The sequence below is a fragment of the Triplophysa rosa genome, linkage group LG7, assembly GCF_024868665.1.
Source record: "Triplophysa rosa linkage group LG7, Trosa_1v2, whole genome shotgun sequence".
In the NCBI taxonomy this organism is placed as follows: Eukaryota; Metazoa; Chordata; class Actinopteri; order Cypriniformes; family Nemacheilidae; genus Triplophysa; species Triplophysa rosa.
In genome coordinates this window covers 919775-931990 of record NC_079896.1, presented here as the reverse complement: position 1 = coordinate 931990, position 12216 = coordinate 919775, and the positions used below count along the sequence as shown (strand labels likewise).

At 41.6% G+C, this 12216-nt stretch overlaps 2 protein-coding genes across 4 annotated transcripts in view; one reads left to right on the top strand and one right to left on the bottom strand.

Annotated features, from left to right (window-relative positions):
* Positions 1 to 930: 930 nt before the first annotated feature.
* Positions 931 to 9439, bottom strand: rbm5 (RNA binding motif protein 5). 2 transcript variants are annotated; one of them, XM_057338251.1, is made up of 25 exons: positions 9268 to 9439; positions 8416 to 8447; positions 8155 to 8326; positions 7916 to 8071; positions 7736 to 7805; positions 7207 to 7280; positions 6617 to 6700; positions 6475 to 6535; positions 5902 to 5967; positions 5653 to 5813; positions 5469 to 5566; positions 5297 to 5384; positions 5153 to 5221; positions 4993 to 5062; positions 4804 to 4901; positions 4611 to 4716; positions 4427 to 4518; positions 4175 to 4339; positions 3903 to 4043; positions 3747 to 3815; positions 2381 to 2554; positions 2139 to 2213; positions 1912 to 2012; positions 1657 to 1786; positions 931 to 1312 (listed from the first exon to the last, which is right to left on the bottom strand). In XM_057338251.1, exons 1-25 carry the CDS (start codon positions 9385 to 9387, stop codon positions 1187 to 1189), a joined length of 2598 nt encoding a protein of 865 aa, XP_057194234.1. In that variant the 5' UTR covers positions 9388 to 9439; the 3' UTR covers positions 931 to 1186. The 2 variants fall into 2 exon arrangements, with proteins under 2 accessions (XP_057194234.1, XP_057194233.1); XM_057338250.1 differs by having other exon boundaries at positions 8416 to 8451; positions 9269 to 9439.
* Positions 9440 to 10724: 1285 nt separating this feature from the next.
* Positions 10725 to 12216, top strand: part of cysltr3 (cysteinyl leukotriene receptor 3) — a 90514-nt gene continuing 89022 nt past the window's right edge. For both annotated transcript variants that reach the window (XR_008963228.1, XM_057337496.1), the window contains exon 1: positions 10725 to 10894. Coding sequence is in view for 1 of the 2 variants with exons in the window: in XM_057337496.1 (XP_057193479.1) it covers positions 10888 to 10894 (7 nt within the window). In the remaining variant the exon portion in view is untranslated. The remainder of the gene's footprint in view (positions 10895 to 12216) is intronic.

The window sequence follows — 12216 nt, the reverse complement described above, 5'->3', positions numbered from 1 at the left end:
TGTCCCCACTACTTTTTGCGTAAAAAAAACAATGAACGAGTGACATTTTTAGTCACAGAAATAAACTGTTTTTAAGTGTAATGCACCGCAATAACCAAGTGACCTCCCCCAAATGACAGTTTGGGAACCACGTATCTGTAGTCGAAAAGCGGAGTAGCCGATGGACGGACCGCCCACTATATATGGTCAATATTTCGAACGAGTTCTTACAGAAACAATTTACTAAAGTATTGTTTTTGTCGTCTTTGTCCCCACCACTTTTCAAAACAAAGTTACGCCACTGGATTTATGTAACATGGAACACTCCACGATATGCTGAAATACACAAACTTTAGGACTGCTATCCGATTGTAAATGTATGTTTCAGCTGCTTCCTTGTGAACAAAAACACTCCCGTAAAAATGTGCATGTTTGTTGACGGGATTATGTAAAATTCATCTGTCAGCTGTGACAACAAACAGCATCATCACGTTCTCTGAAAAATGTACAAGATATTTCTGTCAGAGGTATTATAATGTAAAAATGAATAAAACAAACACAACAGATCACAATGACAAACCTCAGCCACGATTTGTTTACGAGAATTGTATGGCACACATCTCATTTTATTAATCACAACCTGATCTTCCATACACAATACTTTTCCTTGTAAAAGATTTGCTATATCACGCCTTCTATACATTCATAACTTTGTTTTTTTATGCTACGCTGTCTCCATAATGAGTTTAGTGTTAAGCTACAAAAATTCATAAGCTTGAAAAACTGAATTTAAAAATAAATGATCTGTACCCATACTTTAAATTTTCTTCATTGATGAACATGTGAAGAGGTTCTCATGTTCATCAAAGAGCTCATGTTAAGTTGCCGTCACGATTAAGTGTTAAACTCGTTTGTTTGGTGCTGTGAAGACAGAAATGAAAGCACTTCCAATTCCAGGAAGGTTATCGTCTCATTTATTTTCTTATGTACAAACATGAGATCACTTTATACAAACTTTACAGAGAGTGAGATCGGACTAGTTTGGAAAAAGCAAATATAATCAAAATCAAAAAAGTTTTTCTTTCACATTTCATAAGACTTTCTACATATGTACACCTTCTTCCAGTCACATATATTCAACACAGAATTTCCAAAAATAAATATCTGACGTTCCTCAGAGAACTCGGGAATGACAGATGAGAAATCTTCATTCTATCTCTGTGAAGCGTGCAAACATGGCTTTGCGTACAGCATCTTTATATGTATCTGAAGCAGAGAGAGTGTAGTTGCTTCCTTTAGTGCCCAAACCAGCTCCCTTCGTTCTTAACTGAGCCTGTAAGACAACAAAACACAGTCACGTCTGTCAATGACATACCTCAGACCTGCCAAAACTAACCACACTTAATGTTTTCATGACAGTTGCTTTTATACTCATGTCAGACATAGTTTGCTTATGAATCACATGTACATAGAAAAAGAGAAAATGTAAGTCACAAAGTCAACATTTACTCTCATTTGTTGCATGTGGAGTGTGTTATTTCTGAACCAGCTAGTGTTTTTTAATATACTTACAGACACCACCTACAGTGCAAATACATCACAAGATGTGCATGAAATGTGACCTTAATTAAACAAGCAAACGCAATGCTTTATAGACATTTTGAATTTGAGTCGTACCTCGATAGGTGTTGTGATGCCCTGCTGATTTCTGCCCAGACCTTTCCCTTCCTTCCAGCCCATGGCCTGAAGCATCTTATTACCGATATTATCACTGTTCAGTCCGTCTTTAGTGGGCTGTTCATAATTCCTGCAAGGTACAAAATTACACCCAATTAAATTTAGGACAATCGTGTTGAAAGCATCGCTTACACAGTTTGTTGTGTTCTGGTTAAACTGATGTTGTCATCTAGAAAATGAAAGGCTTGAACTCACACTACTGGTGTTGGCTGGGTAAATTTCCTCTTCTTTGGGGCGGGGGGTTCAGGAATGCCGTATTTCTCTCTCCTCTCAGCTGCTCGGTCTCTATACTTCATCTGTTTAGTGAAAAACAAAAAGAGACGCAAATAAGATATAAAGAGAAAGAGTGAGTGAGTGAGCGAGCGTGCGTGCGTGCGTGCGTGCGAGCGAGCGTGCGAGAGAGAGAGGCGTCTAGCACAAACCTCGGTTTCTTTCCTCTCTAACTCCTCCAGCTCAGCTTCACTCAGTCTGGATCTCCTCATCACCTCCAGGTTTTGCTGGAGAAGAAAAACACTTATGAGCAAAAACAGCAGATTTCGAAACATTTTGGGATGAAACTACGACTGGCTGTTGCCCGTTGAAAACATGTCCTCTAATGGCATCTCGATGGAGCTTCATGAAATTCTGAGTGTGTTTTTAAGATTGGTGTGAGCGGGTTTAATACCTTGTGCAGGTCTGAGAGCTGTTGGTGGCGGATCAGACCCTCTTTATTGGGGAACTGTCTCCTGCACAACAGACACGCCATCTTCTTCCAGTCTGTCAGTTTATCCTCTTTATCATCTCCATCTGCAGCTTCTTCTGGTTCACTGTCACCACTGTACGCCGCCACCAACCCCCCCTTCATCACAACAAGAGTCTGTTAATAATCCACCCGCCCGCCTACTGCATCACATCACAAACACTGACGTCACACTCCACTCATTTAGACCCTGTCCACACTAAACTTCTTCTCTCAGTTTCGGCCTTTCGTCCACACTGAGATGGCGTTTTCGTCAACGAAAACAGAGCTTTACGAAAACGCACTAGAAAGTGGATACATTTGAAAACGCCGTTTTCATGTACTGTGGATGAGGAAAACGGAGGGGTTTAAAAACGATGACGTGTTTTCCTCATGGGACGCAGTTGATTCGCTGCTCTCCTGTTTGACAGCATTTATGTCAGTTCGTGCATACTTTAGATTGCATTTTAGGAGACGGAATATTTCATTAGGCTACTCGAAGTTATTGTTAAATTTCACATTCACTTTTCAGAATCAGAAAGAGCTTAATTGCCAATTTGTCTTCGTGACAGAAGCTGCCAGTAGTGTTGTCACCATACCAAACTTCGGTACCAGTCGGTACTAAATGTGACGATACTTGCATTTCCCGCTATCATTTTGAGCGCTGTTGAACAGATTATGAAAGACCTCTGATTGGCTATTGTGTTTCTGAAGTCATCGGATATGTCTTTGAATGGCTCCTTACCGAGCGCTTGCGCAACAAAACCCGGAAGCGCGTGAAATGATCATTGCATCACACTCTCTACCGAGCGCTTACACAGATCCACACGGAAGCGTTTGGTTTTTACTTTGATAGATCTACTAGTGTAGACTCAGTCTTAGACACTCTGCGTTAAATTCATTTATTAAAGCAACACTTTGTAGTTTTTTTTTGTTCAAAATCATGTCTCTAAAATGATTTCAGAGGTGGAATAACTCTTAACTGGATGAATTCTACTGCCGCTGCTACCTGAGCAGCCTCACAGCAGCCACAAGCACACACTGTAAGTTCTGTGTTGGGGTCGATACACAGTCCCGCCCATCCCCTGCCTCCGGAAGAGTGCGATATGGTTTCCAAACAACATTTCTGTATTCGCCGGTTCCATCCGTTCAGTCAACACATTCACGTGCATTGCGCTGCCCACGGCGAGGCTTACACAGCGACGTTATTTATAACACTGGTAACAGACAATTGCGCTTATCAACCACATGGGGGAGCCGTGAGCAAAAGTTCTATAGTGTCGCTTTAATGTGCATGTGTGATTTTTTTCACCTTTGATGAGGAGCTCTCTTCTTCTGTGGCTTTAGATGCTTCTGTTACAAGTCTCTCCAGAGTTCCTGTCTGCACACACACACAAGCAAACCAACAGAGACGTGAGCGATGTGCTCAAAACACCCGCTCTGTTCCGCTCAACACAGTGTGGCGTACCTTCTTCTCAAAGAGAGTGAAACCGGCATCTGCGGCGGCCGCTTCTCTTCTCTCCTCTTGACTGATGGGCTGGAAGCTGCTTCTGAAGTTCTCCTTCTGTTTGTTCAGACTCTTGGCCCAGCGCTCCATGTCCTTGGCGATCTGACGCACAGAGACACACACAACGATACTATCAAATCATTACAACTCAACTACAATTAAAAAAAACTGAGTTTTGTTTGCACTAGCATCACTCATAGGTGTATTTCAATAAGATGATGATGTGATGTCACCTGTTGTGCGGTTTTGCTCTTGGGTTTCTCTTTCTTCTCTTTGCTTTCTTTCAGAGTGGAGGATGCAGAAGCAGCTGCGTTTTGACCGGAGTCTCCCGCAGGCATATACGTCTGCTTCTCACTGTCCCAGTACAGATACTGCTGCGTCTGAGAGTTATAATAATACTACACACAACAACACCACGCCATCAATTCACTCGTTCACGCGCTGAACAGTTACACTCAAACAAGACTTCACGAAGAGTGACGTACATGCGTGTTTGGGTCATAGTACAGGCCGGTACTGGGGTCATAATAATACCCGGATGATTCATCGTACTGATAGGATGACATGTCTGGGACAGCTGGAGAAAACCAGTCACAGAGAGAATTAGAAAATGACTTCTGACATACTGCCTTCTGATTGGCTGGGGTGGATTTAGTGATGGATTCTTACCCGTCGGGTTATCCTGAGAGGTCGCTGCGGCCGTCGCCGTGGCTACAGAGGCTGATAGAGATGAGACGGTGGCAGTGCCTGGGATCTGTTGGGCTTTGCCTTCAACCTGCGACGCATGACACAAATGAAGCGGCTCGTTAGAATGAAGAGTTCCACTAAAACAAAAGCTAAATAAACAGAATGAAGATCTCACCTGAGTAGTTTGCCTGATGATATGAGGCTGATAAACCTGAGCGCTCTGAGAGATCACGACTCCGGCAGCGGTGGAAAGAACTTTCACTCCAGGCGCAGCTGAACACAAATGTATATCATAAACGCATGGTAAAGCTGACCGATCCTATCAGGTCAAAGGTCAACTGTCCCTGTGGAGTTCTGCCGTTACCTCCGAGTATACCGTTGGCCTGAGAGGGATCTGCAGCGCCGGCCTGCTGCTGATAATACGCCTGATACTCCTAAACACATCACATCAGTCCACATCAGTAACCCCACATCATTCCCATCCCATCTCTAAACAGCCAGTGTAAGTGCAGTGTGATGTTGACCTGTGAAAACGGCACATAACCTTCCTGTAGATAACTGTATTCCGATGTGGGCTCTACACTCTGCTGAGGCTGAAAAGTAAACAGCAGTCCATTACACCGGCCGTGCGGTTTTCATTTCACACGCTTACAAAAGACTGCTCATACCTGACTCGAGGACCACTGAGCGGCCGCGATAGCCGTGCTGGCAACAGAAAAGGCACTGACACGGTTTCCATCTGGCAATAATAAGTCCCTGACAATGAAACGAACACAGCAGTGTGTTAGAAGCACCTTCAATTATTCATTCTCGGAAACACTGCTAACAGTAGACACATACTTGCGGGCGCTCTTGGCGTAGTCAACGCCAATGGTCTTGCCGTCCAGTTTGAGCGGAGGCTGTAATCCCTGCAGGATGGTTAAGAGCTGTGACGCTTCCTGCCAAACCACAAACAAAACGCGTCACAGGACAGCTTCGTGATAACAGAGGAACGACCGGACATCTGGAAACAGGCTGTAGTTACCAGCGGAGAGGACAACTGGACAAAAGCAAATCCTCTGTTGTGACCCGTCAGTTTGTCTTTAATAAGACGGATGTTGCCGGGCGAGAGGTTGGCGTAAGGGGCGAGTGATGTCAGAATGGCTTCAACAGTCGAGTGAGGTGCGATGTTTCTCAGGATAATAGCTGGTAACACAAGTATCAAACTTTAAGAACACCGTACACTGGCCAATGTCAGCGTTATATGTTTAATATGCCAGTAAAACATCCGTACTGTCACCGTAGTAATCACCGCTGGCTTGGGTTTCTGTAGATCCTGTGGTGTTACTGGACTCAGATTCTGATGACAAACACAACATTTTGCACCTTACGTTACACAAAACATCATACATCTTCTCTGATGAACTTCGACTCTGGTGTTAACGTGTACAACTGGATGCTCGAAATGTGGATTTGTTTCTACACAAACGCATTGTTTTGCGTCAGAAAACACGTGCTAGAGGGACACTTCAGCCAAAAATGAAAATTCTGTCATCGTTTACTCGCCTTCGAGTTATTCCAAATCTCTTTCTCTGTGTCCATCAGAACAAAGACATTGATACACATCTTTCACATTTTTGGGTGCAGTATCACTTTAAGAATTCTATTTAAGATGATGAGGCACTGTTTGAGACCTCATTCAATGGCATTAGAAGGTAAAACAGTGAAAGTCATCAACATCTGAGATGGCATGAGGGTGTGTAAAACGAAAGAATGTTTGTGTTGTTGTTTTAAATGGGTTTGGTACGGTGATTAAACAATTCGGCGGTAGTGTAAAAATGAAATGATGTCTGACAGGATCACTCACCTACTTTAGCAGCACCACACCTGAAACACTTCAGTCTCCTCCGGAAATTATACAGACCGCACTGAAAACCAACAATCCCAGAGATTTTCATGCATAAGACAACGAAGAAGCGCGACATCAGAATAAAGCTGCGACAACTCACCGAATTGCAGAGCCAGTCTTCAAACTTGTGTCGGTTGTTGCTGTAGTGCATGGCCACAGTCTTGCCTTGAATGCTCAGCAGTTTCTGGAAGAACAAGACAGATTCTTGGTCATTTCCTCTCCTGAGAAGGTTTGATCTCAGCCCAAGAACAACCACATAAGCCACGAAGGTTTAGGGTGAGGATCGCCCGGGAGAGTTTACGTGTATGTGCATGTGTGTGTGTGCGAGATGATGATGTTTGTGTGTTTGGGACCCGGGTGTCCGGATGGGGCCGGAACAGAGTGTCAAGCAGTCCTTTTCATTCTCTTACCACATAAAGCCAGACTTCTTTTAGTTTTAAACAACATTCACAGAGCTTTACTCATAATTCTGACACACACAAATGATTTATGATTATCCTCCCTCTTTAAGATCAATCCCGTTTTCTCAGAGCTCTGATAAGTTTAACATGACTTAAAGTCAGATCATCATCCATCAAATCTGCGGCTCTGGTCCAATACTGTCTGCTGGGGCAGCAACTGTTCTCTTATCTCTCACTGTTTTGCATGATTCCCCAGAGCAAAAGCTAGACTTTGTGATTAGGAAGCAACCTGATTGGTCTCCATCCATCGGGTAGCATCTTGCAAGTGATAAAACTCCACGAAGGCGAAACCTCGGCTTATACCTAGAGAGGCATTCAGATATACAGACGGGAGGTGTGTTAGTTGAAATGCTTCAGTGGTACAACATTCAAACTCTGTCACAAACTGCTTCGTGACCCCCATCGACCCGCAGAGGTCAAAGAGAGGCGGCGGGGGACTTCCCGGGGAGCTTTTACCATAGCAACAGACCCTTCTAGAACATTCTCCTACTTACTGCATCATCAATAAAAAACTAAACAAACAGTCAGGAGAAAAACTAAGCGGACCGGAGAAACCACACGATTATAATAACCTACAGACAAAAACTTACCTGAGAACAAAAACAAAACAGACTTTATTCAGGTCCGTGCACGTGTGAAACGGCTCTAGATCTGCTAATATGTTGCTATGGCAAAAGGCGTTTGAGAGGAAGCAGGTTGGCCCAGTGGACACAGGTTTGTTTGTGGGGAAGAAAAGATCCGCGGTACATAAGCCTCACCTGTTCTCTTTTTCATCAGACGCACATCCATCGGCTTGGGTCCCTCCAGCTGGTCAATCGCCGCTCGAATCTGTGGATTTAGACCGAATACTAACTTTAACTTACAGGTGATCGGAGCCTCTTGAATCGGTCTTAATCTTCAGCAAATGCAAAAGGTTTGACAGGAGAATGCAAACTCACATCAGCCTCTGTGGTGTTCATGGGCAGACCTCGGAGCATGATGGTCTTGCTCTCTTTCTCATCGGCCGGATCGCCTCTGTAATCGTGTTCAGAGTAATCTCCATCGGAGTGATGACCGTCATCAGACCCGTCGCTGCCGCGACGTTTCCTCCCTCGCTGTTTCACGGGACGGGACGAGAGTTAGCGCCGGCCTGTGCCAAAACCTCAGATAACCACAGAACGTATGAAGCGGCGCTCACCTCAGGGCTCTCCCTGTTCCAATACCGCTCATTTCGTTCACCATCGTAACGGCGATCCTCGTTCCAGCGATGCGAATCGTAGCCACGGTCGTCGCGATCGCGACGGTCTCTGCGATCGTCGTCGCGGGACTGCTCTGAGCCGTACCTGCCGCTGCGTTCCGTACGGCCAATCCTAGATGAAATCAAACGACACGTGTCATCTATCAACAAACACTGGAATTAAACACTGGAATATATATATACCTCGTATATAAAACTTACCGTTTATCTGCACCCATCCTTGTATCCCAATCCTCCGGAGAAACACAGACAACAACATCAGCACAACATTCCTTCATCTTGTACTTTATTTATGTGGTGGCTTCACAAAACTTTGAAAGATATGTAGATAATAGTTGTGTATTGTTCACACAACATAACTGCATAACAACATGCTGTCTCGGATTCCAGTGAAAGCAATGCCTCTGTCTAGACTTTATGGCATTTGAATTACGAACGTCTTGAAATGGATGACGTAAAAACAACAATACACAAAACAATGTGTTAGACGTGACGTTACATAAACTGTGCTATGATTGTAATGTCATTGCACATTCATAAATACGCATACACAACACACTAACGTTCATTTATACCATGGTCTTTTTGAATACTGGATTCTGATTGGCTGGAAGGTGTGCATTAAAACCCTTTAACGCACAGGTAGCTCCAGTCAGTTTGATTACATTTGAAATTTAACTGACAAAATCACTGTCATCTTCACCTATTTGATCTAAAATTTCACTGTAAACATCAATAAAAGATTTAACTTGGCAAATGACCGTGGTATAAGCGGGATAATCCACCGCTAGCCGTGCGTTAAAGGATTTTAATGCAATTCGCAGAGGCAACCTGGCCTCCACGTCGTGCATTAAAACCCTTTTAGCTGTGGATTATCCCTTACTTAACCAATCTGTGTAGCGTGGCGTTTACAAAACACACCAATGTACTTTCAAGATTACCACGGTGGGGTTTAATGTTCTCTGAAGAACACGAGAGCACATCAAAATGGAGACTGCCGTCGGGTTGTCGTTTGAAAAGGCGCCAGTTTTACCTGAAACACCACAAACTTACCAGATATACTTTGACGAAACGTTTCAACCAAACACTTCTCAACTTCTGAGAGACGTTAAGACAGAAAACGAATCCTTTCTTAGCGAAAATGAATCTGTCCGCCGACTCATTCGATGTCATCTGCGGGCAAAATGGTCTACAACCTTCTCCTTCCCAGAATGCCTAGCGGTGTGCAGACGTACGCTGACCGCTGCATTGTGGGTAATGTAGTATCGTGATCTTATAAAGTTCGTTTTTATTTTTTTTTAACAATTCAGAGATAACAATAATGAAATACAACTTTGCATACACTACATAAAATATACCAAAAATACATGCAAAGTCATCTGAACATATAGAAGACAAGGAAGAAGAAAAAAATAAAAACAAGTATTTTAATCATAGTACATGAAAGACCTCGTCGTATCTCTTCAAAATAAAAATACATTTTTGTTATTAATTACTCTTAGTGATTTAATTAAATCTTCTACTTCACATAAGAAGTCTATAAAAGTAGGTATTTTCTTAAGAAACATTTGTTTGTGAAAATAGAATTTTGCCACAAGGATAAGAAAGTTAACAGTAGATTCTAAAGATTTGTTTTGGTTTTCAAAAAAGCAAATAATATCCTTAATGTGTAAATTACAGTCCATATTAACTTTAGAAAAGCAATAGAAACTCAAGAAAAGTGATGAAACATTACATGAGAAAAAATAAATGACAACGAAAGTTCGTTTGTCTTTGCACGTGGGACAGATGATGTGACGTGAACTTGACAGCTAAAAGGCTCAAATCCAGTTCAAACCTTAAAGCTTCTCTTGTAAAGAAAACTTAACCATTCATTATGTTTGAAGCTTGATTTCACGCCTACTCAAATGTATTATAACACGTTTAAAAACAAGTGCTGAGAAAGCACCAAAACCAGAGTAGACAGCTGCTCAAGATTTTCTTAAGGTGCACAATATGAGATACATTGAGAAGAACGTACAATTGTTAGGGTAAGGGTACACTTAACGTTTAAAAATAAAAATCATATGCATCAGTTATGCAGTTGTGTTCTCGTAACTATGAACAACAGAAACTCGTTTATTCTGCTGAAAAATAGAAACTCGTTTATTCTGCTGAACAATAAAGATCTCCCTGAGGGGGAAAACGTCCACTTTAGAGGTGTGGTTTCTCTTGAATTCATATCAGCGTTGTAAAATTCGTCATTAGCTATTCGTTTTTGCTAATCAGTTCATTCATTTCAATAAATGATTCACTTTTAAAAAATCGAATAGTCACACGATCGTTTACGTTTCTTATGGTGGTAAAACCCTTTTAAATAGTAACTGTTTATCGGTATGCTATTGATTAGATTATAAATGGAATGCGGGAATTGATGTGCGAATCGATTTAAGAATTGTTCAAAAGAGCCGACTCCAAAGATTCGGTCATGTGCGTTTCTTTCTCTGTGATAGAAAAGCAGCGGCGCTGCTCCTCAGAGTCTTTCACAAACGTGATGCTACACACGAACACGCAAACTTTATAAAGGAAGAAAAGTTTGTGGTCATTTTTGTAACATGTTGTTTTATCCGTCACACTTCAAAGTTGACACTCGTGGAGTTGATTTATGCGTTCACGGATGAAGATGTAGAAAGAATGACAGGTGAGTCTCTCATGAGTCATATTCAGCCATTTAAAAAGAAAACATTCTTACAGAAACTACAGTTAGTGTCTCTGGAGATAAAGCATACTTTTATGATTCCTACACGAGGATATTTACATTATTAGCCTACTGCAGCTTTAAAGAACATTACCATGACACCAGGACCAAAAACATGATTTAAATAAGTAAACAGAACGACAGCATGGTGAAAACAATGGTAATAACATGTTAAGAGTTTAGTTTTATTTAGTTATTTAGGACGAACTTGTCACATGTCTTCGGTTAGTTCTTCCAGGGAATGTTTTCGAGGCTCCTAAACCGTTTATAGTGAAATGAAACGAATCGTTATGTTAATGCAGAACAGCAATGTTTTTTCTTTTGTCTATGTTTAGCTGTCATTTGAATATTGTTCTCGAGTCAAATAACTAACTGTTTTCAGGTCAGTCTCTATGAAGCCTATTGTTTTGCGTATGTTTTGCGTAATATGATCAGTGAAAGATGCAACTGAAAACAACAGCGTTCTTCATAATATAAGAATATTTGACCAATAACTTGAATATGAACAGCAAGTTTCAGATCAACGTGTGTAGAAATGTTTAAGTGAAATGCTTGGATGTTGCAACAAATCCACGTTTTTACTCTTTTGAGTCACATTAGAATCACCGTATTTTTAATTAATTCATTACTTTATAAATAACATAAAAAGTGACACGACATGTCGTTTCTCCACCACAAGACAACACAACACAACACAACACAACACAACACAACACAACACACAGAGATACATAAGACAAAAGTAACTGTACATAATTATCTTCAATAGACCAAGAAAAAAAACTATAAGAACTAAGAAAATAGAACAAAAAAACAAACTAAAATAAGATGTAGTCATCATGAAAAAGTGCCTGTACAGAAATATCACATCTGTAATATCTGTAGATGTAGTGAGCGGCTCATTAGATTGTCATTCTCTCTCATCAATGTTTAACGTGTGCTCAGAGACTCTTTCCTGGTTTTAGTCAACTATTATTCCACACTTACAGAAAATAACCCATCTGTAAAGTTCAAGTGTATTCACAAGTACACAAGTTCACAAGTTCTTTGTGCGTTAAGTATACTAATATTATTACACGGCTCGTTGGAACGCTTGATTCTGATTGGCCAGTCGCAACATTTGCAGGTCCGTTATTCCCAGATAACAGCCGCTCAAAACTAATAACACACGGTAACCCGGATGATTTTTCTCATGTGGCAAGTAGCCGTGTAATAAGCGGGATAATCCCTTACATAAATCCCGACAGTGTGATCAGGAGGCGACG